At 31.1% G+C, this 19900-nt stretch overlaps 1 protein-coding gene across 2 annotated transcripts in view; it reads right to left on the minus strand.

The window, feature by feature from the left end:
• The window catches only part of LOC135135698 (probable 3',5'-cyclic phosphodiesterase pde-5), a 103753-nt gene that overhangs the window by 37656 nt on the left and 46197 nt on the right, over positions 1-19900 (minus strand). The window contains exons 2-4 of one of the 2 annotated variants that reach the window (XM_064064837.1): positions 12748-12822; positions 6320-6629; positions 1040-1241 (exon numbers count right to left, since the gene is read on the minus strand). In XM_064064837.1, the coding sequence (XP_063920907.1) occupies positions 1040-1241; positions 6320-6629; positions 12748-12822 (587 nt within the window). The remainder of the gene's footprint in view (positions 1-1039; positions 1242-6319; positions 6630-12747; positions 12823-19900) is intronic. The other variant, XM_064064838.1, reaches the window with a different exon arrangement.

Here is a 19900-nt window from a genome sequence, read left to right on the forward strand (position 1 = left end):
ATATCTTTCATAATTTTTGAAAAAAGAATGATATCTTTACTTATGTATCTATCTGTAAATTAATTCTACAAATTAGTTTCTATATTAGTACTTAAAAAATCATACCCAGTATTAAATAACTATTTGCTTTTAGTTTATAATCGTCCATTGTGAATTTGTTAATTTCTAACGTTTAAAACTCTATTTTTTTGGTACTATTTTATTTTATACCATTTTTAAATTTATTTAAAAGTATAATAAAAACAAAAATAATACTGAGTGCAGTAAATTATTGTTATCATGCAGTGATAATGAAAAAAAAACAACAAAAATTTAAATCACATTTGTTAATTTTAATGAGTTAAAAGTTAAAATCATTAAATACGACTCCTGAATACTTACGGTACATATAAAAGGATTCTCAAGTCAAGATTTTATATTTTATGAGTGGAGTTTTATTTATTATTGTTTTTCGTTTATTAAATTTAAATCATCTAGCTTTACTTTTCCATTTCATGGCTCTTAGTATCCTTAAAATTAGATGTTATCTTTTTACAAATTACTTAATTCAAATTAATTGCCGATTAAAACGATCGTAAATTTCGAATGTCCCCGTGAGCTTTTTGTTTATTAGTTATGGCCAGGTAATAAATTCAAATTATGCCGCTAATTAGACATAATTTGATTTGTGGTGTGGTTATAAATTTATAAAACAAATTTCGTATTGATTGCTTTAAAAGCAAAAAATACGGCTTCCATTATCTCAGGTAATTAACAGCGACTGTAAAAACATTTTTAACAGAGCTTTTGTGTCGAAGATTTGATTTTATGACGCAAATCAAATTGTAAAGAAAAGAAATCCAATATTTTATAGCAGTCAGTTGAACGTTAAATTTGTTTATGTAATTTGATACACATATGTACGCAAAAATCTTTGATTTACTTAAAACAAAAAAAATACAAATTATACTAAATTTTTACAAGTTCCTGTTAATTTTTCAAACTGACATGGTTTGTTAAAATAGAAAGTGAAAGGCATGAAGGCAACCTATTTACTTACGTCATTTGGTATTCCATCCGGAAAACGAGGATCAGAATCACCCCTAGAAAGTCTAACAGGTTCAAGAGTTTTAGATACGTAGTACGGTACGCTGACTCCGCTTTTTATTTTTTGCAACTTCGGCTCTCCATTTTCATTTTTACATTCTATTCCTAAAAAGAGGGCTAAATTCTCCGGATTATCTTTATCTGCGAGGTACAATCTGAAACAAAATATTATACGCTTAATATAATACTGTGTGCCACCCAGAGTTACAGTAATAAAATTATAGTTACTAATGTTTTATAACTTTTGTTTGGTAATTTTATTTTGTGGACGTCATATCAAGTTATTGGAATGTTTTTGGGTTAAGATTAATGGTGATGAATTGATGTTTTTCTTTTACGTCAAATTCTGTTAGTTTTAACATAAAAGCACTAATTATTTGATATGACATGAACATGACACTGACAGAGCAGAAATATCAACTTTAATTCCATATTTACTTTCCAGAAAGGCATAGTAGGTGGTTCATCTTGACTAATTTGATTCTTTCTCAATATTTCAAAGCTTGTAGAATACGAAAATATTGGTCGCTCGTTTCCGTCCGCCTGTCATTTGCATGCTTAGTTGATTTTATAAAACATATACATATAATCTAATACAAACTACTACACTGGTTGCCGTAAAATTTTAGATGTGGTTTAAAGATTATCCTCTAGATATTTTGTTTGTTCATCCCCACCAAAATTTGACAATGCAGTCTCATAATTTCGTTAAAAAATATCCTTAAAATTTTAGCAACGTAAAAACTGATTGCCTTGAAGTCATCGCAAAATTTTGTAAAAACAATCATATAATGCCTCATATTTGAGATGGACTAAATTAAATGAATTTTAAATGAGACACCCTGCATATATTTATTCAATTCGTTCACAAATCTAATTTCTGGGGAAACGAGGATAAGGACATCCACACGACACGTATACGAGTTTCGAGTTCAAATTTAGAAGAAAGTGAAACATGTTGTTTAGAGTAACATTTCGTGAAAATAAAAACAAATTTTTGAATAAATATCTACTTATCTGAGATGCCGTTATCAACTTATTGGAAAGTGTAATAACTGAATCTATAAAATGTAAAAAAACATTGATTACGAAAAATGGTCTTAAGTAAGTTATGTAAACCGAACTTGTCTCGTCCTTGAGGTACAATCAGTTAAATCACGCATTATTAAACTACAAGTAAGGCGGTTTGTTAGATATGCGAAGTTTCAAGTGAGATTTTCATAACGAAATTTTGTGACGACTTGAGTAATTTTTAATAGGAAGAAATATCCGAGTTAGGATAATTTAATCAATAAAATTAATTGCAAATATAAAAATAGACATGTATGAAGAAAGTGCATGCAAAGAAAGAAGCAAATTCCACCTGAAATTAAAATTACCAAAAGTTTAACATGACATCTTCAAATATTTTGGAAAGTTGGTTTAGTTTCTAAGTCAATTTGTAAAATTTTGATTTTTACATTTTGCACACAATAAAATTTCACAAAATCAATCCACTAGTTTTGGAGATTATCTGTCTAACAAAATCACTAACAGACGTCAGATAGACGATAATGGAAGACCTCCTATTTATATTCTAGGAACCATGACATTATATATAACCAAATAAATAAATTAAAACTGGAACAGTTAGTTAGTATTAATGCGCACCGAGTAACTAAAAAATTCTTTGAAAAATTATAAAAAAATTGTATTTTATGATAACCTTTATATAGTAAAAACTAGTGGTGTAAATGACACCTGGAATACTCTGCGCTGCGGGGGTGCAAATTCCAAGGAGGTACACACATATGGACAATATGAAATATATTCAAAGCAAATAATCAACGGAAATGCTTAACTTCGATTGTTTATGTTTATGCATCGAAAGAATGTTCCGCAGAAATTTGTTTAATTTGAATGAGTTGTCTTCTCAAAGCAGAAGACTAAAATTGTTAATTAAGCCACAATGGCACAAAATGTTTTAAATAAGATTATTATTATTATTATTTTTATTTGATCATAATTAAATAAAGACGTGGGTATTCTTACTTTTTGTAGAAAATGAAGTTCTTAATTTGATCAATAAAAAACTGGCCGACAAATCCAGCTCTTTAAAAAAATTTGATTTTACGATTTTCGTTTTGTGACACCCGCTCTAAAATAAAAACAAGCGGCATAAATAACACCCTCGCAGCCGCTGCGTCGTACGGACAATGTAAAATATATTTAAAGCAAAGCACATAATTAACGGGATAAAATGTCCTTCAGGACTAGGTAATATCAGACTGAAGCTCAAGTGTTTATTTATGTTTATACATCGTAAGAATGTCATGTAGAAATTAGTTTGATTTGGATGAGTTTGTCTTCTGAAAGCGTATTACCAATGCAAAAAAAATGAGTAAACGGCCATAGTTCGGTACTAACATCACAAATCCTGTAGCTTCAAAAGTACAAGAAAACTACGTTAGTTATTCGAGCATTGATGTAAAATATTTATATTATATAACTTATATTTAGTTTTCTATAATACCGACAATTCAACATCAAAATTTCAACGTTAGAATTTTTCTATTGAATGTTTAACTTGATTTAACAGAGTTAAGCACCTCAATATTTAATTGGTTACATGATATAATTCGTTAAGATTAATATTTATTTTACAAAAAACATCATGTTGAACTAAGCTGTTCGGGCCGTAGGCAAGAGAAGGAGGAGCATTTAAGACTCCCACGAATTTTTTTTCAAAATATTTCCTAAATACCATACTATTTTTTTTAACACGAGCTTTGTTTTACTTAACTGCTGATATTTTCATTTAAAAAAAATGAATTTTTTGTTAAAAATTTTGTCCTAGTTTTTTTGAACACTATGCAGCAAAATGAAATTTTAAAAATGTGAATATTCAAAACAAAATCGACATACAACAAAATTGTAATAAATAAAAATCGCATTTTAACGACACAACTCAAGAATCGGTATATGAATTTGGAAATCTCTTTTCATTCCGCATCCGTTAGTGTTAAAATCCGAATTTTATTTTTCAAATTTCGTCTAAGTCGACTTTTTTTGAATTTTCATTTTTCTGCTGTTTATCGAATCATATTACAATCGCTTCCAAGTTTTGTCTTAGATTTTTAACGGTAATAACACTACTGATTCTAGCATTGGACGAGGTTTTTTTATTACTGAAAATTTTGAGATGAATCTGCGACAAAGTAATAGTTACACTAAAATTACTTTTGAATAATGAAGATACTCAATAATAAGTTTTTCTTGCAATTAATTGTATTTGAAAGCAAGTCGTGCTTCGAACAATAAGTAAATGCAACATATTGTTACGAAAGAAACCCATACGCCGCCCCGGTACGACGCTTATGGGGTCTAGTATGTACGGCGATGATGACTCATCGGTCGGGCGGCATCCGCTAACGAAGAGCCTGGAAGCGGGAATCGCGATGGGCAACCCAAAGAAACCTCGAAGCGGCGTTCTCGATCCATCGAGAGGTACGTATAGGTTTAATGTGCCGTAGATTTTAATGTGCCGCATCCGAGATCTCTCTCGAGTTCAAAAACAAAGATCATTGTCAACTAAGTACTTCTTCATTACAAACATTATTTTAGACCGTGATCTACATCTGCCACTGAACAACTTTAAAATTTTCAACAATAAAAAAAACTTTTTTGTGTAGGCAACAAAGAAAGATTTTTTTCGGTAGAAATTTAAAAACACTGGTACAGTAAAAGTCAGATTGTTAGAATCAGTAGCGATTAGTTATATTGTAATTAAAAAACTAAGACATTTTGGATACTTAGTTCGATTTACTACGAAATTTTAAAACATAAAAGTCAAATTTTCACACGAATAGAAGCGGAATGACAAAAATTTTATGATAATTTGTGTAAGATCATGTCTCAAGTTCTTCAGTAACTGACAACACCGCCGCGAATTCTCCCATATAAAATGCATTGCTTACGGGTCTTGTACGCTGGAAAGTTAAAGCGGACCCAACAATAGAAGTATCACCTGTTCCTTTCATTGTTAGTAACCTCCTTTGAAATCTGTTTCTAGGTACGGCACTAGCATAATTGGCAAGCAAATTTTATAATAAATTCATGAATTACAAGTTGTACACTGCCGCTTTCCTTGTAATACAACTGAAACTTTGTTATAATCGTGCATTTCCCCACACATACCTGCACTGAACACTTTTCAGAACAGTGGCAGCTTTAGTAGATTTTAGTTTAATTACAAAATCACTACAAACTAATTTATATTAAGTTTCTCTAATAGTTATGTCAAATGGCATTATTAATTAACTGGTACGCTAAAATTATAATACTTTAAAGTGAAATGTAATGCATTAACTCTTATTGCGAACTCAACTAAATTATTAAGTTAGCGATACTATTGAAATTAGTTCAAAAATTAATTATTTAGTAAGCTTCAAACCTATATCAAGTTTATAATTTTGTTTTTTTGAGTGAACAAAAAAGTAGCGGTGTTGTTCAAACACATTAATCCTAATCGCATATCAGGAATCACTTCTCCTAAATCTTAACATCTATTTATATTACAAGTTCAAGATTTCAGAAGATGAGACTGATTATTGATCCTTGAAACTTTGTTAATAAATCTCAGAAAAGTTTTTGGTGCGTTACTTGAAATTCACTGTAAAACAACACCTACATAACTTTGTAAATAACTGTTGAAAGATACGTTCAGTACCAAAATAATGTATTTGTAGGACTGTTATACGTGTTTTGGCACATACTACCTTCATCAGGCACATGAACTTACATATAGCAGCATCCTTCAAATAAATTAATTCGCAACCGAATGTATTTTTCAATTCTTATTTATAACGCTGTGATTAGTTGCAACAAGTGCATGCCTTATTAATTCAAATACTTACTTAGTGAACTTCATTGTAAAATATAGTGTTTAAATAATAATGAAATCATGAAAAAGTGTGTTAAGTACATTTGTTTCAAATGTGTCTTCATGTTCAACTGGCGTATAATAAAGAGAATAGAACGCGACATGTTAATGGAAGCTGTTTCATTCAAGTATCAAAATAACCAATTGTTGACACGTGTGTAGTGAAGTGTTAAAGTGCTTTAACCTTCTAGGTGTTTGTCAGTCCAGCTTTGCTTTCAGCGTCAAATCCAAACAAAAATTTATAGCTACATTGCGTTAAGGTAGCTTGTGCTACCCCAGTAAACTTTATCCCTGAAAACAGAAACTATTTACCTAAAACCGTCGGCACTAACAGCCGAGCAAATGCAGTTGGCCAATTCCCACAACACGTGATCTTTGGTGGGTTTCAGTTGTAAACTGTGAGTGAGATCCTGGAGCATCTGACGTTTGTCTGCATGTACACAGAACTTCCATCTCGAAAGGCTGGTTTTCCGACCATTTCTAGACGCCGTTTCCGGCTTCTTTTTTAAACGTTGAGATTTACGTATGATCCACCTTTCCAATTGCTCCACCTCCACTTCGTCCATGATGTAGCGCTCCAGGAAATCCGGGTGGTTGATGAGGTAATCAGAAATTTGATCACCTGGAAACAAAATCTCTTCTTACTGGTTATATTCCAAAGGATTGGAAAAGATCGACGCACTGTCGACGGCATTTTATGAGAAAATTGACAGTAATCTAGTTTTTATAACGTTGTAGTTAACTGTACACCAAGGACTGAAAGTGCTTTCTTTATACAGTGGCGTGTTAATAACTGTTCTATCAAGAATAGTCAATTTGGCAGAATATTAGACTCTTCAATTTGTTTTATCGTTTTCAAATATTAAGTTTACACAATTATTGGCACTTAAAATTAATTTTGTTTAAAACTTTTCTATGATTTACTTAGCTTAAAATGTTTGTACATATAGTTATATATTTTTAATAAAACTGCGACACACACAAGTTCCGACAGTGTGATAACTTTCATGTTTGGCGGTATGCAAGACCTGCTTCAATTTTAATACTGCGTTTTTCCTTTAGAAAACAACGTAGGTATATACAACGAGATAATTTATGGTAAGTATAAATAATAATGGAATAAACATGATGATCGTACTTTGTGCACTTACACGAAATAAGAAAATACCGAACACATCGCTACACCAAATTATACTAATTTATTTAAGCCCAAAATTTGTGTTGTGATTTCGAAAGGAATGAATCACTTGAAGCTGTAAAATAAACATTTGATTTTGTAATCATTCAGAATGCCATACGGTATGGAGGTATTTTGCGTTAAATTGAACTATTCAACTCCGGATGATAAATATATTCAGCGGCCGACCTCTTTATACACTTTATTTATTGCTTGTATTTTAAGTCTAATAAAATGTGCTTTTTTATTACTGAATGTCGTTAATGTCACAATAAATACTTAAAGTGATTATTAAAAAAATTTTAGCTTATTTTACGTGGGACGACCGAAGCTCTGTTCAACTCGTGAAATGTATTACTAGATAAACAGGCAAATTTAATTTATATCTTGTTAAAGAAAATTTATGTACTTTACTTAAAAAAGTCATTACAAAATTTATCATGTAACATCGTATAACGAAGAGAACTAATAAAAACCGGTGAGAAAAAACATCTTAGAACACATGAGTTTGCGGAACAGGTTCAAGAATAATTCAAGGGTATCTTAAAAGATAAATTGCTCTTGGGTAGTGGCGGTAGTTATTAAATTCATGATATGCTGCTATGAACCAAAAACGAACGGAGAATAACAAAACTAAAGCACATTAAAAGGAGTTAATTAATTCTTATCAAATCTTTCATTATTTATTGTTTTTTCTCAACAAAGAACTTTTACTATCTACGAGAGTAAATTTATAGACACTGATGCTGTTTAAATATCGCTTAAATCTTTCAGGCTAGGGAGAGTATGGATCCTAGTTTTTTTTGCCTATAGAATCCAAGGAGTCTGTTTCCGTTGGTGTGTAGGTCTTTCATTTGATGGTGATTTTATTAAAGAGACAGTTTTTGAAACTACGGAAGCGGTGAAATAAAAAATTAAATACATTTTAGGATTAAAGAGTGAAGAATGTAAAATTCTAACCAAAATTTATGTATTCATTGTTCCGATCAAAATAATGAAGTTATTTGAGTAAATATGCTGTTATCTTCGTTTTAACAATTTATTAATATTTTTAAGTTGATGCATACAAGTTTTGAGAAGCAGAAGCATTAAATTTAGATCATAAAATGTTACAGCGAAAGATTACTCAACAGACGTTGCCAAATTGTCTTTATTTATTTATTACAGCACTCCATACATGTATACGTATGCTGTGTAAAACATAAAGATTATATAGCCAGTATTTTTCAGAATTAAATACATACGCATTGTATTAAAAAAAATAAATTTTGAACCAATTTATTTTGATTATTTCAAGAACACATTATTTACGTTTCCTAAAATTTTGACTTACGAATACGATTAAACTTATATTGTAGCCATCAAAATTAACATCTACAGATATATTCCAATAGCGCATTGAAAAATTGACAGCATTATTTCACCAAAATATTAAATGAACATTATTATGGATCCCTAGAATACGTAACACTGATTGATTTTGTTTTGAAAACATTCTCTTGTATTTTAGAAATGTTTATTCAGAACACCAGAACATTTGTTTAGAAAATCTAAACCAATACAAATATGTCATCTGTCATCAACATGAGAAGCGCAGTCAAAAGCTTAATGTGTAAGATCGAGGAAGGGTGCAACGTTTACTTTAAATTTTCCATGTTGTCACCAATCAGCTCAATCAGATTTAGTATTGCATCACAAGTGGACATTTTTTTTTCAAAATGTGTACTTAGTTGTTCATGTAATATTTTTTCTAGAAGTTTTTGTACGTATCATAGAGATGGGTCGATAATTGTCTGAATCGTTCTTATCCCAATTTTTAAGTACCCACAGAAATACGAGATTTTATACATAAATTTACTAAATTTCTCAAAGGTGATATTACAATATCTTTTACGTATTTAAGTATAGGAACACTTTACTTTAATGATGTCGACATCCAAGAAATAATCAAAAGTTTCGAAAGGGGTCTGTACAGGCTGATTGGTATTAAATTAAGATTCGGAGAATACACTTACAAAAGTTTAGTTGGTATTCATCTAAATTACGACAATAATTAAAATTAAGAATTTTTTTATTCACACAAATCATAATTAGTGATTTTCATTTCTTGCTGCACCAAATCTCTTATAGACGTTGAAGGGGCCTCTTCCATAACCAGTCGCAATGTTTTCTGGACCTCTTTTGAATTTCGGTCTGTCACTTGTTCTTATTTTTTCTAAACTTCTTATTTTTCGAAATTGAAATACACAACGTTTCAGGATATTGGAGAAATGTGCATAGTCCACATGATTATTGGGTAATAGTTCACAGAATTCATCTCAAGTCACCTAAACAGAAAACTGTCAAACACCTTCTATTTCCTGACCATTGCAAAAGTGTTTTTTAATTTCTGACAAAAATGCTACTTTTCAAGAGTAGCATAATGAAAGTTTTTAAAAGAACTGATTTATTTTTGACAATTTGAGCGCAAATTATAAAGGGAAATCAAAACAAAACTGAAAATAAATGTGAGAATTTGAATTTAGGTTGAATTCACGTTAAATTACGCCGGTGGCAATAATACACTTCTTTTTTAATAAGTGTCATTCATAAAGTTGAATTTATACCAAAAATGGATCATCAAGGTAAGACCGGGGGTCACAAGGGCACCTGCCCCCCAAAATTATAACGTCCACAAACACACTGGACATAGCAAAATAGTAATTTTCAATATTTAAAAAATTACCCGAAAATTTGTGTCATAATTATCAAAACTAATTTTTTTATCTCGCTCCACTTGTATAAAATGTATCAAAACTTACATCCACTTACATCTAAAGATGTGTCTTGGATATATGATATGTTATTTCTGATGCAATGCTGATAAAAGCCGGGAACAGAGACCGAACCATGGCTGATTGAGACGTTTTGTTTACACCGCTGCCATGTAAACCTCACGTCCTAGCCGCCTGATTCACCTGGACTGCGGTTCCGTTCTGACAGTGCTTGGCAGGATTGAGTTACTATCGGTTACTATATTCTTGGATAAATTTCTCGGTAATACAGACATTCGGAAACAACTACACACCGCTTATATTAATAATATTCGGGCACGTAACGCAAGGGTCGACAAAAATCGCCATATATTACGCCGATTGATAATGAGCATAAAATTTTGTGGAGTGTTTGAATTTGCTTTACGTGGACATGACGAAAGTAGGGAATCACAAAATCCAGGTATATTTCGACGTCTGATTGATTTTATGGCTAAATTGGACTCTGCTTTATCAGATCATTTGAAAGAAGCAACGGTTTTTAAAGGAAAGCCTAAAACTTTCCAAAATGTACTTTTAGATGCCATGAACATTTTTGTATTTATTTCCGTCACACAATTTCGTCTATTAATTGGTAATATCAACCTATTTTATATCTTCACATTTAACTCATCAATCAAATTGTGTCCCCCCATTTCAAAAGATCACGAGCAGCCACTGGTAAATATAATAAATTAGGAAAAATATTAGAAGTTGATGAATCATGTATTTAAATTTATATCCATAAACGTCCGATTCATTAAAAGTGGAGTTGTTTTAAGCATCACAATTATCCACAACATTTAAGGTAAGGACATACGTCTACGCTATCATAGATGACTCGATTACAATCCATGATCGTTTTGGCTCAACGTTTCGCGCACTTTCGTAAGTGGCATCTTCAGGAGCAGGGTTAAGAATAACGCAAAAGGGCAAGATAACTCAGTAATTCAAGCTGCTCCTGAAGAGCCTAAAAACTTAATCAACACGGTTCCAACCCGGAAAACGATCATGTATTGATTCCGACCGTAGAAGCCTCCGAAATTATTTCAATTACAATCGCACAACATAAAACATAACAATACACATACAGGCATTATTATATAGTACATTTTTTCTTAAATGTCTTCTTTCTAATGCCAACGTAACAGTAATTTCCATCACATTGAAAATAATAAATCTGTAGGATGGATTCACAGAATAATATAATGTATGTTCACAAATAATTTTTCATTTGGCATTAAAATGTGGCGAGTGAATTTTTTTTTTTGTAATTTCCGCAGGTCTAGCAAAACAGTAGTAAATAACCCTAATAGCGTCCTAACATTTTTTTTACATCAGAATAACGTAATAGACACTACACATCCTAGTTCGAAAAGTTCTAAATCATTCCTTGTGATAATTGATATTATTAGTTAATTGACTGAAATTTCGGACCACGCAGAGAATACTTCAGGATATGCAAGAAAGGTTATTTTACTACAGTCTACAATTTTATCACTGTAAAAAAACGCAAGCGTGTTTTAAGACCAATAACAAAGCACTATCATATCTTTTAATGGTTAGCAGGCTTAATCACATGCAAAATTTCTTTATTTTCAATTTGTACATTTTTAACGAAAATTTAGTCCTGTCGTGAACCGACGAGAAAAACGGTCGCTAATTAAATAATGATTCTGCAAGACAAAAAGTTTTACTTCATAATATGTTGGACTTATTTACACATAACATAAGAACCAAATTTGAATCAAAAAATATATTAGAAGAAGGAGGAAGTTTGACTGTAATTCCGTCCGACAGTTTAAAGGATGAATTTTATCCTTTTCCATAAACACGATAGCGTCTGTTTGATGTTGATGTCACTGGGCATAAAGTTGTCCAAACGACTAAAGTTAAAAATTTGTATTCTTTTTATCAGGTTTAAACGTTTTTTTACACATACATTGAACTGTCGGTTTATCAATTTTAAATTACATGATGGTTGTGTAATAACTGGAAACTTGGTTTGAGGAATTTTTAGAACTTTTAAACGTTAAGTGAAATCATCAAAGTAAATTAGGTGCGATTAATAACATATATAGCTTTATCTGTTTCCAATAAATGTGTAGCTGTAGAAAAATTCAAGCTTATTTAAAGCTAGTAGCATTTTTCTATGAATTACTCGTATATCCATCGCTAGTTATTTTTCTCTTTTATTTAATACAAAAATGTTTATCTTGATAATTATAAAAATATTTTACCTCATTGCTGACAATATCTCAAGTGATTGCGATAAAACCCATTACACGAGCGCGTTACGTCGATATCTTTGTTGGATGTGGCAGTTTATTCATGTAACATATTACATTAATTTACATTGTTGACGGAAATTTCGCACATCACATTATCAGTCTGCCGGTGTCTATTGTTTATTAAAAACTACGTCGCGAGATAAAAATAAACTGTTAATTAAGCCGAAATATCTCGGGCGCAACAAGTCATTCGTTACCTGCGATTAACATAAAGCCATTCAAAACATAAATCTTATAGAATCTTACAAAACTCAAAGCATTCTTACATAAATAAGTCCTGCATACCAAATCGAAACCTGGTTCACGATATATCTTACCTCTACCGCACAATGGTATCTCTCAGACTCATAAAACAACTTCTGAATTAACTCAAAACTGAATAAACCTAAGTAAGATAAATGAGATTTTCCGTCAAAAGCTATCTTACAAAGCTGCTTTCGCAAGTAAAACATATTATTGTTAAATATGTCGATGTCTCACCTGTAATTTGAGCTGGCGGCATGGTTTGAAGAGATGTCGGTGAGTTCGCGACGTCATTCTTCAGTATTGGGGATCCTGCAATAAAAACGGCATTTTTAAGATACCGATGGAGCAATGAGAGGGCGACCACTGGAATTCAATTAAACACCTGTTGAAAATAATTGAGTCTTTACCCTTTTAATAAACTGTGTTTACCTTTAACCGTTATAACGATTACGGTTATTGAAGTTATAGGGGTCCCTCCTATCCTATTTACATGTTCATTGCAATATCTCCTATATTTGCATTTATGCTGCTCAAAAATTATTAACCATGATCGATAGTCATACTCACAGGTATAGGTACTGCATGAATAATAATACGCACAACACTCTCTGACATCTGTTGTTAAATTTATTTTCAAACTTCGTTCTTTGTTCCAATTACGATTATGAAGTCGAAGTTAAAGCCGCTTCTATCTAGATTACACAAGGTAGAGGAACCGATTATTTAGAAATTAATTAATTTATATATTTAGATGTTAACTTTATTGTTTATTGGTAGCATAACTGTGCTAATTGTTGTAAAATACCTATAATATTGTTATCGTTCGACTATTGTCAGTGTCGGTCAGAATATACGAGTAACGTGCAGCTTTTAGAAAAAAATGTTATAATTATATTATATATTCTTATACTTACGCATATTTAGATACTTAATTAGTAGAGTATGACTTAATAGCACAATAATTATAGCCCCCTAACAAAAAAGTTTATTTACTTATCCATTTAGAATATTTTATTACTAAAATTATCATGAGCAAATATAGTCAGCTTACGTTCGGAAAATACTGTCATAGTGCCTTTCTGATTAATGTCTAGTTTAATGTTTTTTCGACATTTTATAGTTACGAAACACCGTGGTATCTGTAGGTCTCTCATCTTCGTCTGTCTGTAATATGTTGGCCTTATTATTAGACAAGTAATCTCTGAAACTACTGAACAAATTTTAAAATTTTACATTTATTTTAAAAATATCAACTAGATGGTAAAATGCACATCAAAATTTATCTATTCTCCCACACCCGTCACTTCAAAATTTTGGCACGTAAATCATATTTATTTAAAATGTGCAAAATTACAACACCGAATTCGGTGAAAATTTGCAGACGCTTTATCGTTATTGTAAACATGGTAAATCGCTAATCAGGATTTATCTGTTCATCTCTACCAGAACATGATGACGTCAAAATTTTATGAAGTAAATCTGTTCTATTGTTTCGAATTGCTTATATATAGACTGTCTTAAAAATATATGAAGCAATATATTTTATTAATTAGGTACGTCAAAAACAGCTACCTCATTTTCTTGAAGTTTTGGGGACATAATAGGTACTGTTGGTATTAGTATACACTGTATCTATACAAATTAAAATTTTTATTTGTTTCTAGCGAAAAATCATCACAAAATTTTATTAACCAAAACTCTTACTACTTATTTATTTATTACTTCCCGAGCGCAAGTGAAGGAAGTATTGTAATCGACTACCTACGTCCTTTCGTGACTCCTAGAGTACGAAGAAATAAGTTTCCCATTTCAGCCTGTGTGTGTCTGTCTGTCTGTGCGTCTGTTTGTCCGTCTGTCCATCTATCCGTCTCTCTGTCGTCTCGGATTTTTATTAAACAGATAATCTCCGAAAGTACTGGGTCGATTGTAGTTAAATTTTGTATTCATATTAGGAATATCATGTAGATGGTAAAACGCTAACCAAAATTTGTCTAATCATCCCACCAATAATGTGATGACGTCACTTCATAATTGTACATAGTAAATGGGTATATAAATTGTATAAAATAACATAGTCCTACGCGTTTAGTTTATGAATCCGTGTTGAGTTTTTACCCGAAACGTCCAGATTTCAAAAAAATCAACATTATATAATAACATTTTGCAATTTAATTTTGCATCTGCAAAACCGAATACTTTGAAATCTTTCAGATGGTTTAAAATTATCATAAGCATGGCAAATTTTTAATCAAAATATAGCTGCTGATCCTTCCCGAAAAAAATCAATAAAGTCACCGGAAAACTTTGCTGAATAAATTTTATCTAAATTGTGCAAAATATGACGAGTTTGCGCTTGTAATTTATCATTCCATTCATATTTTTTGGATTTGCTTATACAGGGTAACACAAAAAAAATTATCAATAAGTCAATTTGGTTTATTCATAATCGGGAACTGCAAAACCGAATGCTCTGAAATCTTGCAGATGTTTTAAAGTTATTGAATGCGTGTATTTATTTTGTTCATTTAATCAGTAACTACATAACCGAATGCTTTCAAATCTTGGAGATGTTTTCAACTAATCATAAGAATAGAAAATTTTTGATCAAAATGTATTTGCTCATTCCCCCCTAAAAATTGATGACGTCACCCAAAACTTTTGCAGAATAAATCCTATCTAAAATGTATAAAATATGAGTCTGTACTTGTGATTTATCCTTTCATTCCTATTTTTTGCGTATACCTGGGGACTCAAAAAAATTATCATTGTAAGTATTTCAAGAGCGAAGGAAGATTATCTGTCTAATAAAAATTGGGACGGCAGACAGACGGACAGACAGACACACAGACACACACAGAGACAGACGAAAACGGCAGAGTTATTTCTTCGTACTCTAGGGGTCATGAAAGGTCGAGAAAACGTAAAAGTAGAAGGTCGGCCGACCGAATTTCGAGTAACTGAATAACTAACTGGCAATGAATTAGAACGGTGATGAATTGTTATCTTTCTGTATATTGTATATCATTAATTTGTTTATTAATTATAAATTTAACTGTCCTTTGTAGAGAAACTATTTCTGTAGCATATGCATCAATAAAATTATGATTATCTTTCTCATTTCTTCATCGAGAATATGTATCTTATGTTGTAAATCTTTTTCACTTTTTCATACCCACGTAATATAATTTTACTTTTTCATTGTTATCGTAATCAAGTCCATCGGACGATTTGTCACTTTAATGCTTTCTCAACGTTTCATGACCCCTACAGTATGAAAAAAAAGGTCTCCAGTTTCCGTCTGTCACCCTGTACATCCAAAATTCAAAATTTTTGGAAAAAAACGAAAATGAATAACAACATTTTCCAATTTAACTTTGTAACTGCAAAACTGAATGCTCTTAAATCTTGCAAGGATTATCGCAGTCATGGTAAATCATTATTCAAAATTTATTTGTTATCCCCTGCCAAATAATAATTAATGACATCATTTGTAAATTTGGCCTAATAAATCCTCTCTGAAATATGCAAAATACATATTATGACTCGTACTTGTAATTTATCAATGCGCCTATAGTTTTTAGAATTACTTATACAGGGTGATTAAAAAAATTATTGAATGAGTTAATGAGCAATTTATTTTATTAATTAAATAAAGAATGACGCACTCCATTTTCCCGAAAATTTTGCAATACAGTACTGTTGTTATTACTATTACACTTCATCTATTCAATTTGATATACATGTCCTTGCAAAAATGTTGATAACGTTATCATAAAATTTTGTAATGGAAAGATTCAGTTGAAACAAAGGCATAGCACGCTCCTTAACCTTTCGTTTAACATTTCATAGTCGTACATACCTTTATTTTAACGTATAAAGAATTATCATAAAAAATAAAATTCGCAAAATCAAATCTTATAATTTTTCGAAAAAACTATAACTCAGGAGCGAGGGAAGTTCTATAGAAATAACTTTCGACCATTTTTTATCGTTTGAACTAAGTGCTATAAGATTAAACAGAAGAGCCCTCTGTGTTTCAACAGTATTCTGTTTGTAAAGCTTTCTGAATTTTCATTTCTCAAAGGTACTTAGTTTGTGGTATATAGGCTTTTAATATAACTAATTCAAAATTTTCCTATTAATAATGTGCAAAATAGATGAGTCTATACTTATGATCTTATGAATTATGGCTTATCATTACAGGTGATTCGAAAAATTTTAAAGACGTTTTAAAGTTATTGTAGACATGGTAAATTTTTAATCAAAATATATTTGTTTATTCCATTCTAAATTTTGCCTAATAAATCCTACTTAAAATGTCTTATGATGAGTTTTTACTTGTTAGTTACTTATACAGGTGGCTAAAAAAATAAATATGTTATATAACTTATTTTATTGATTAAATCAGGAACGGCACATTATTACACTGTTATTATTATTATTATTACACTGCAACTATCCAAGTTAATATTGTTTCCTTGCAAAAATGTTGATGACGTCATCACAAAATTATGTAAAGTAAAAACCCCTTTGAACCTGACACGCTTCTTTACATTTACTTTAACACTGCATACAGGTGTTTATTTCAACTTACAGGCTCAAAAAAATAAAATTCGCAAAATAAAATTTCATAATTTTTCGAAAATAAATTTCATTGGGCTGCAGAGGCGAGGAAAGTTCTGTCGAAATAACCTTCGACCAATTTTTTTTAAATCTAATTTTCCTATGATGTTTTTGTATATTTTTACTACCCCGGCGTAAGCTATAAGGGAAGTATTGTAATGGGGTTCAAACATAAAAACTGCCATTTCCGTCTGTCTGTCTGTTTGCTTCTGCCTGCCATCTGTATTGATTTTTATTAGATCATCTTCGAAACTACTGAACTGATTGTTGTCAAAGTTTAGATGTATGATATAGTCGGTAAGACGTTGATCAAAGTTTGTGTAATTATTCCCTACCAATAATTTAATGCAGGTATCCCAAAAGTTTCTATGTTATTTAGTATATATTTAAATGGTATACAATATTATACTCCAACATGTGTGGTTTTGAATCCGTCGTGGGTTCTTCCTCTCCTCTAATCTTTTATGTTACTAATATAAATGGAGCTGTCACGAATATTCCAAAGCGCATTGCTTAGAATCCCCAGTTTGGATGCGAAGGTCGCTCGTTCGATCCCCTTATACAACTTTTTTGCATTACACTGTGCCTGATATTGTCTAGAAATGATTGATTGTTTGTTTTACTTTATAGAAGTTACCTCAAAAAACAGTATAATTTCGTAGTTTTTTGTTAATGGAACACCCTATATATTTTTTCATGCTCTGATAGGCTTTTCCTAGGTTTTACATGCAAATTTTATTCTAACGCGACGTTGCCAAGTTATTCCAATTTTTTTCAATTTTTTTAACAATGAGAAGGTTGACAAATAATTGCAGAAGTGTAATTTTTAACATCTGTGACACAATATTTTATGAATAGAAAAACAAAGGTAACTAAGTATTTTGTTGCGGTATCAGTAAAAGTGAATCCTGATAAACAGTGTTTGTAAAAAAATTCTAAAATATTTTTTGTCAGGTTGATAATATATTTAAAATTTTATGGTGCCAATATTGTTATTGACATCATAACTATTCTAACTAACATTATATTATAAGACACCACCAACAAATTGTTAATCGTAAGTTCAATTTATGGCTTTTTGTCAATTAATTTGTCAAATATAGGATCTACATGATGAATTCGGATTCAGATTCAGATTTGCCGAGTACCTATTTCACCAGAAATTACAGCGGCAGCAAATGAAGCAAGTACTTCCTTACTCCCACAAAAATCATTGAATGTCTGTGAGAACACACACCAGAAATTTATGGAAAGGCGAAGTGGGAAGAACATTTTAATTTATTTACCGAAAATGTAATATATATATACTTAGTAGGTATAAATATCACCCTTGTCAGAATTATCGAGGAATTTTAAATTATCCACTTTTTTAATTGTCTCTAGGTAAAGTCGTAGAAAAAGTATAGGCTGAAACACATGCGTGAAGCACTACTGCAGAGAACTTTAGATATGTGGGTATGCACCTGATTTTTGTTGTCCAAAGTTCAAAGGTAAGAAACCGTTAGTTAAATTACACGATAAACTAGATAATTGCGACTGAATTCGGTAAAAACCGACAATATGAATGGCCAGGTTGACATGGAGATAATCAAACCATTATTAGAAGTGTATTGTCGGAAATACTTTGAGATTTTATTACTTACAAGTAGACGAAACTTTATGCGATGCGATTTGATTACTTAGGATGGATTAAACTAGCTACTTTTTCTTTGTGTTCATACCTTGTACTAGAGCTCATAATCGCTTAATCGTTCCACAAACAAGTGGAATTAAGTCTGGATTAACTGTTCTATGAAAGCCCAGAACGGTTATGTCAAGTGCTTCAAATGCTGGAAACTTAGATTAGTAGACGAAATAAAAGTGCCATTAAAATTAAATTAATTATAATAAAAATTAGCTAAATTCGTTCAGTTAGCGAAGTTATTTCTTTTTTAACGAAACGGTAGGACTGGTTCGGTTCGTTTACATATGACCATAATTTTAGTGTATCTGCCTTCACACGCCAGACTAGGAGATTAATCAAACTAATTAGCTCTTAATGGATTTGCTAAAAGATATTGTATGGATACACACTCAAATTGTTAGGATTGATTTGCATTTCGTTATGTAAATCTTAAAAAATCAGCCAGACATCCCGATTAGATCCAATTAAAATTGGTAGCGTCGAATCCTGTTATTGGGTAATTTAGTAAGATTCGCACAACGAGAAATGGTAATGATTTTTGTGATGTGATGGAGTTTAATTTAGATATTTAGCAGCTGCGTCGTTATTGAGATAGATTATTTACTAAAAGTAAACTCTTCGTTTGTCCTGTCATGACAGAATTTACAGAATTTGATAACGCTGTAATATTCCGCTTGCGAAACTCCTTTGTGCCGACGTCATGATTATTGAATTGGCTATACATAAAAATTATTGTCTTTACTTAAGGTTTTCGACGGAAGTTCGATCGCATATTTTCGCCAGCTGAATGTAGAGTTCGAGTTAATATTTGCCAATGATAATACTAATAACAATAAATGAACGGGCCTCCAGCCATATTAGGAATCTATTGTAGCAACTTATCGCAATAATCTTTTTATCAGTAACCACACAGAGATAAAATCAATATTTATTACATTATAAGATTTTGAAAATGTTTCTTTTGAACTTACGTTTTACTGTGGGTTGTTTTACTGCTCAAAACTACTGTAAGTATGGGTATTTTGGCTCTATTAGTTGTGTTACCATTTGAATATTCTGCCAATAAAAAACAGAAAATAA

Source organism: Zophobas morio, unplaced genomic scaffold (genome assembly GCF_036711695.1).
Source record: "Zophobas morio isolate AGI-343-1 ecotype UQ-CSIRO unplaced genomic scaffold, CSIRO_AGI_Zmor_V1 ptg000024l, whole genome shotgun sequence".
NCBI classification, from domain to species: Eukaryota; Metazoa; Arthropoda; class Insecta; order Coleoptera; family Tenebrionidae; genus Zophobas; species Zophobas morio.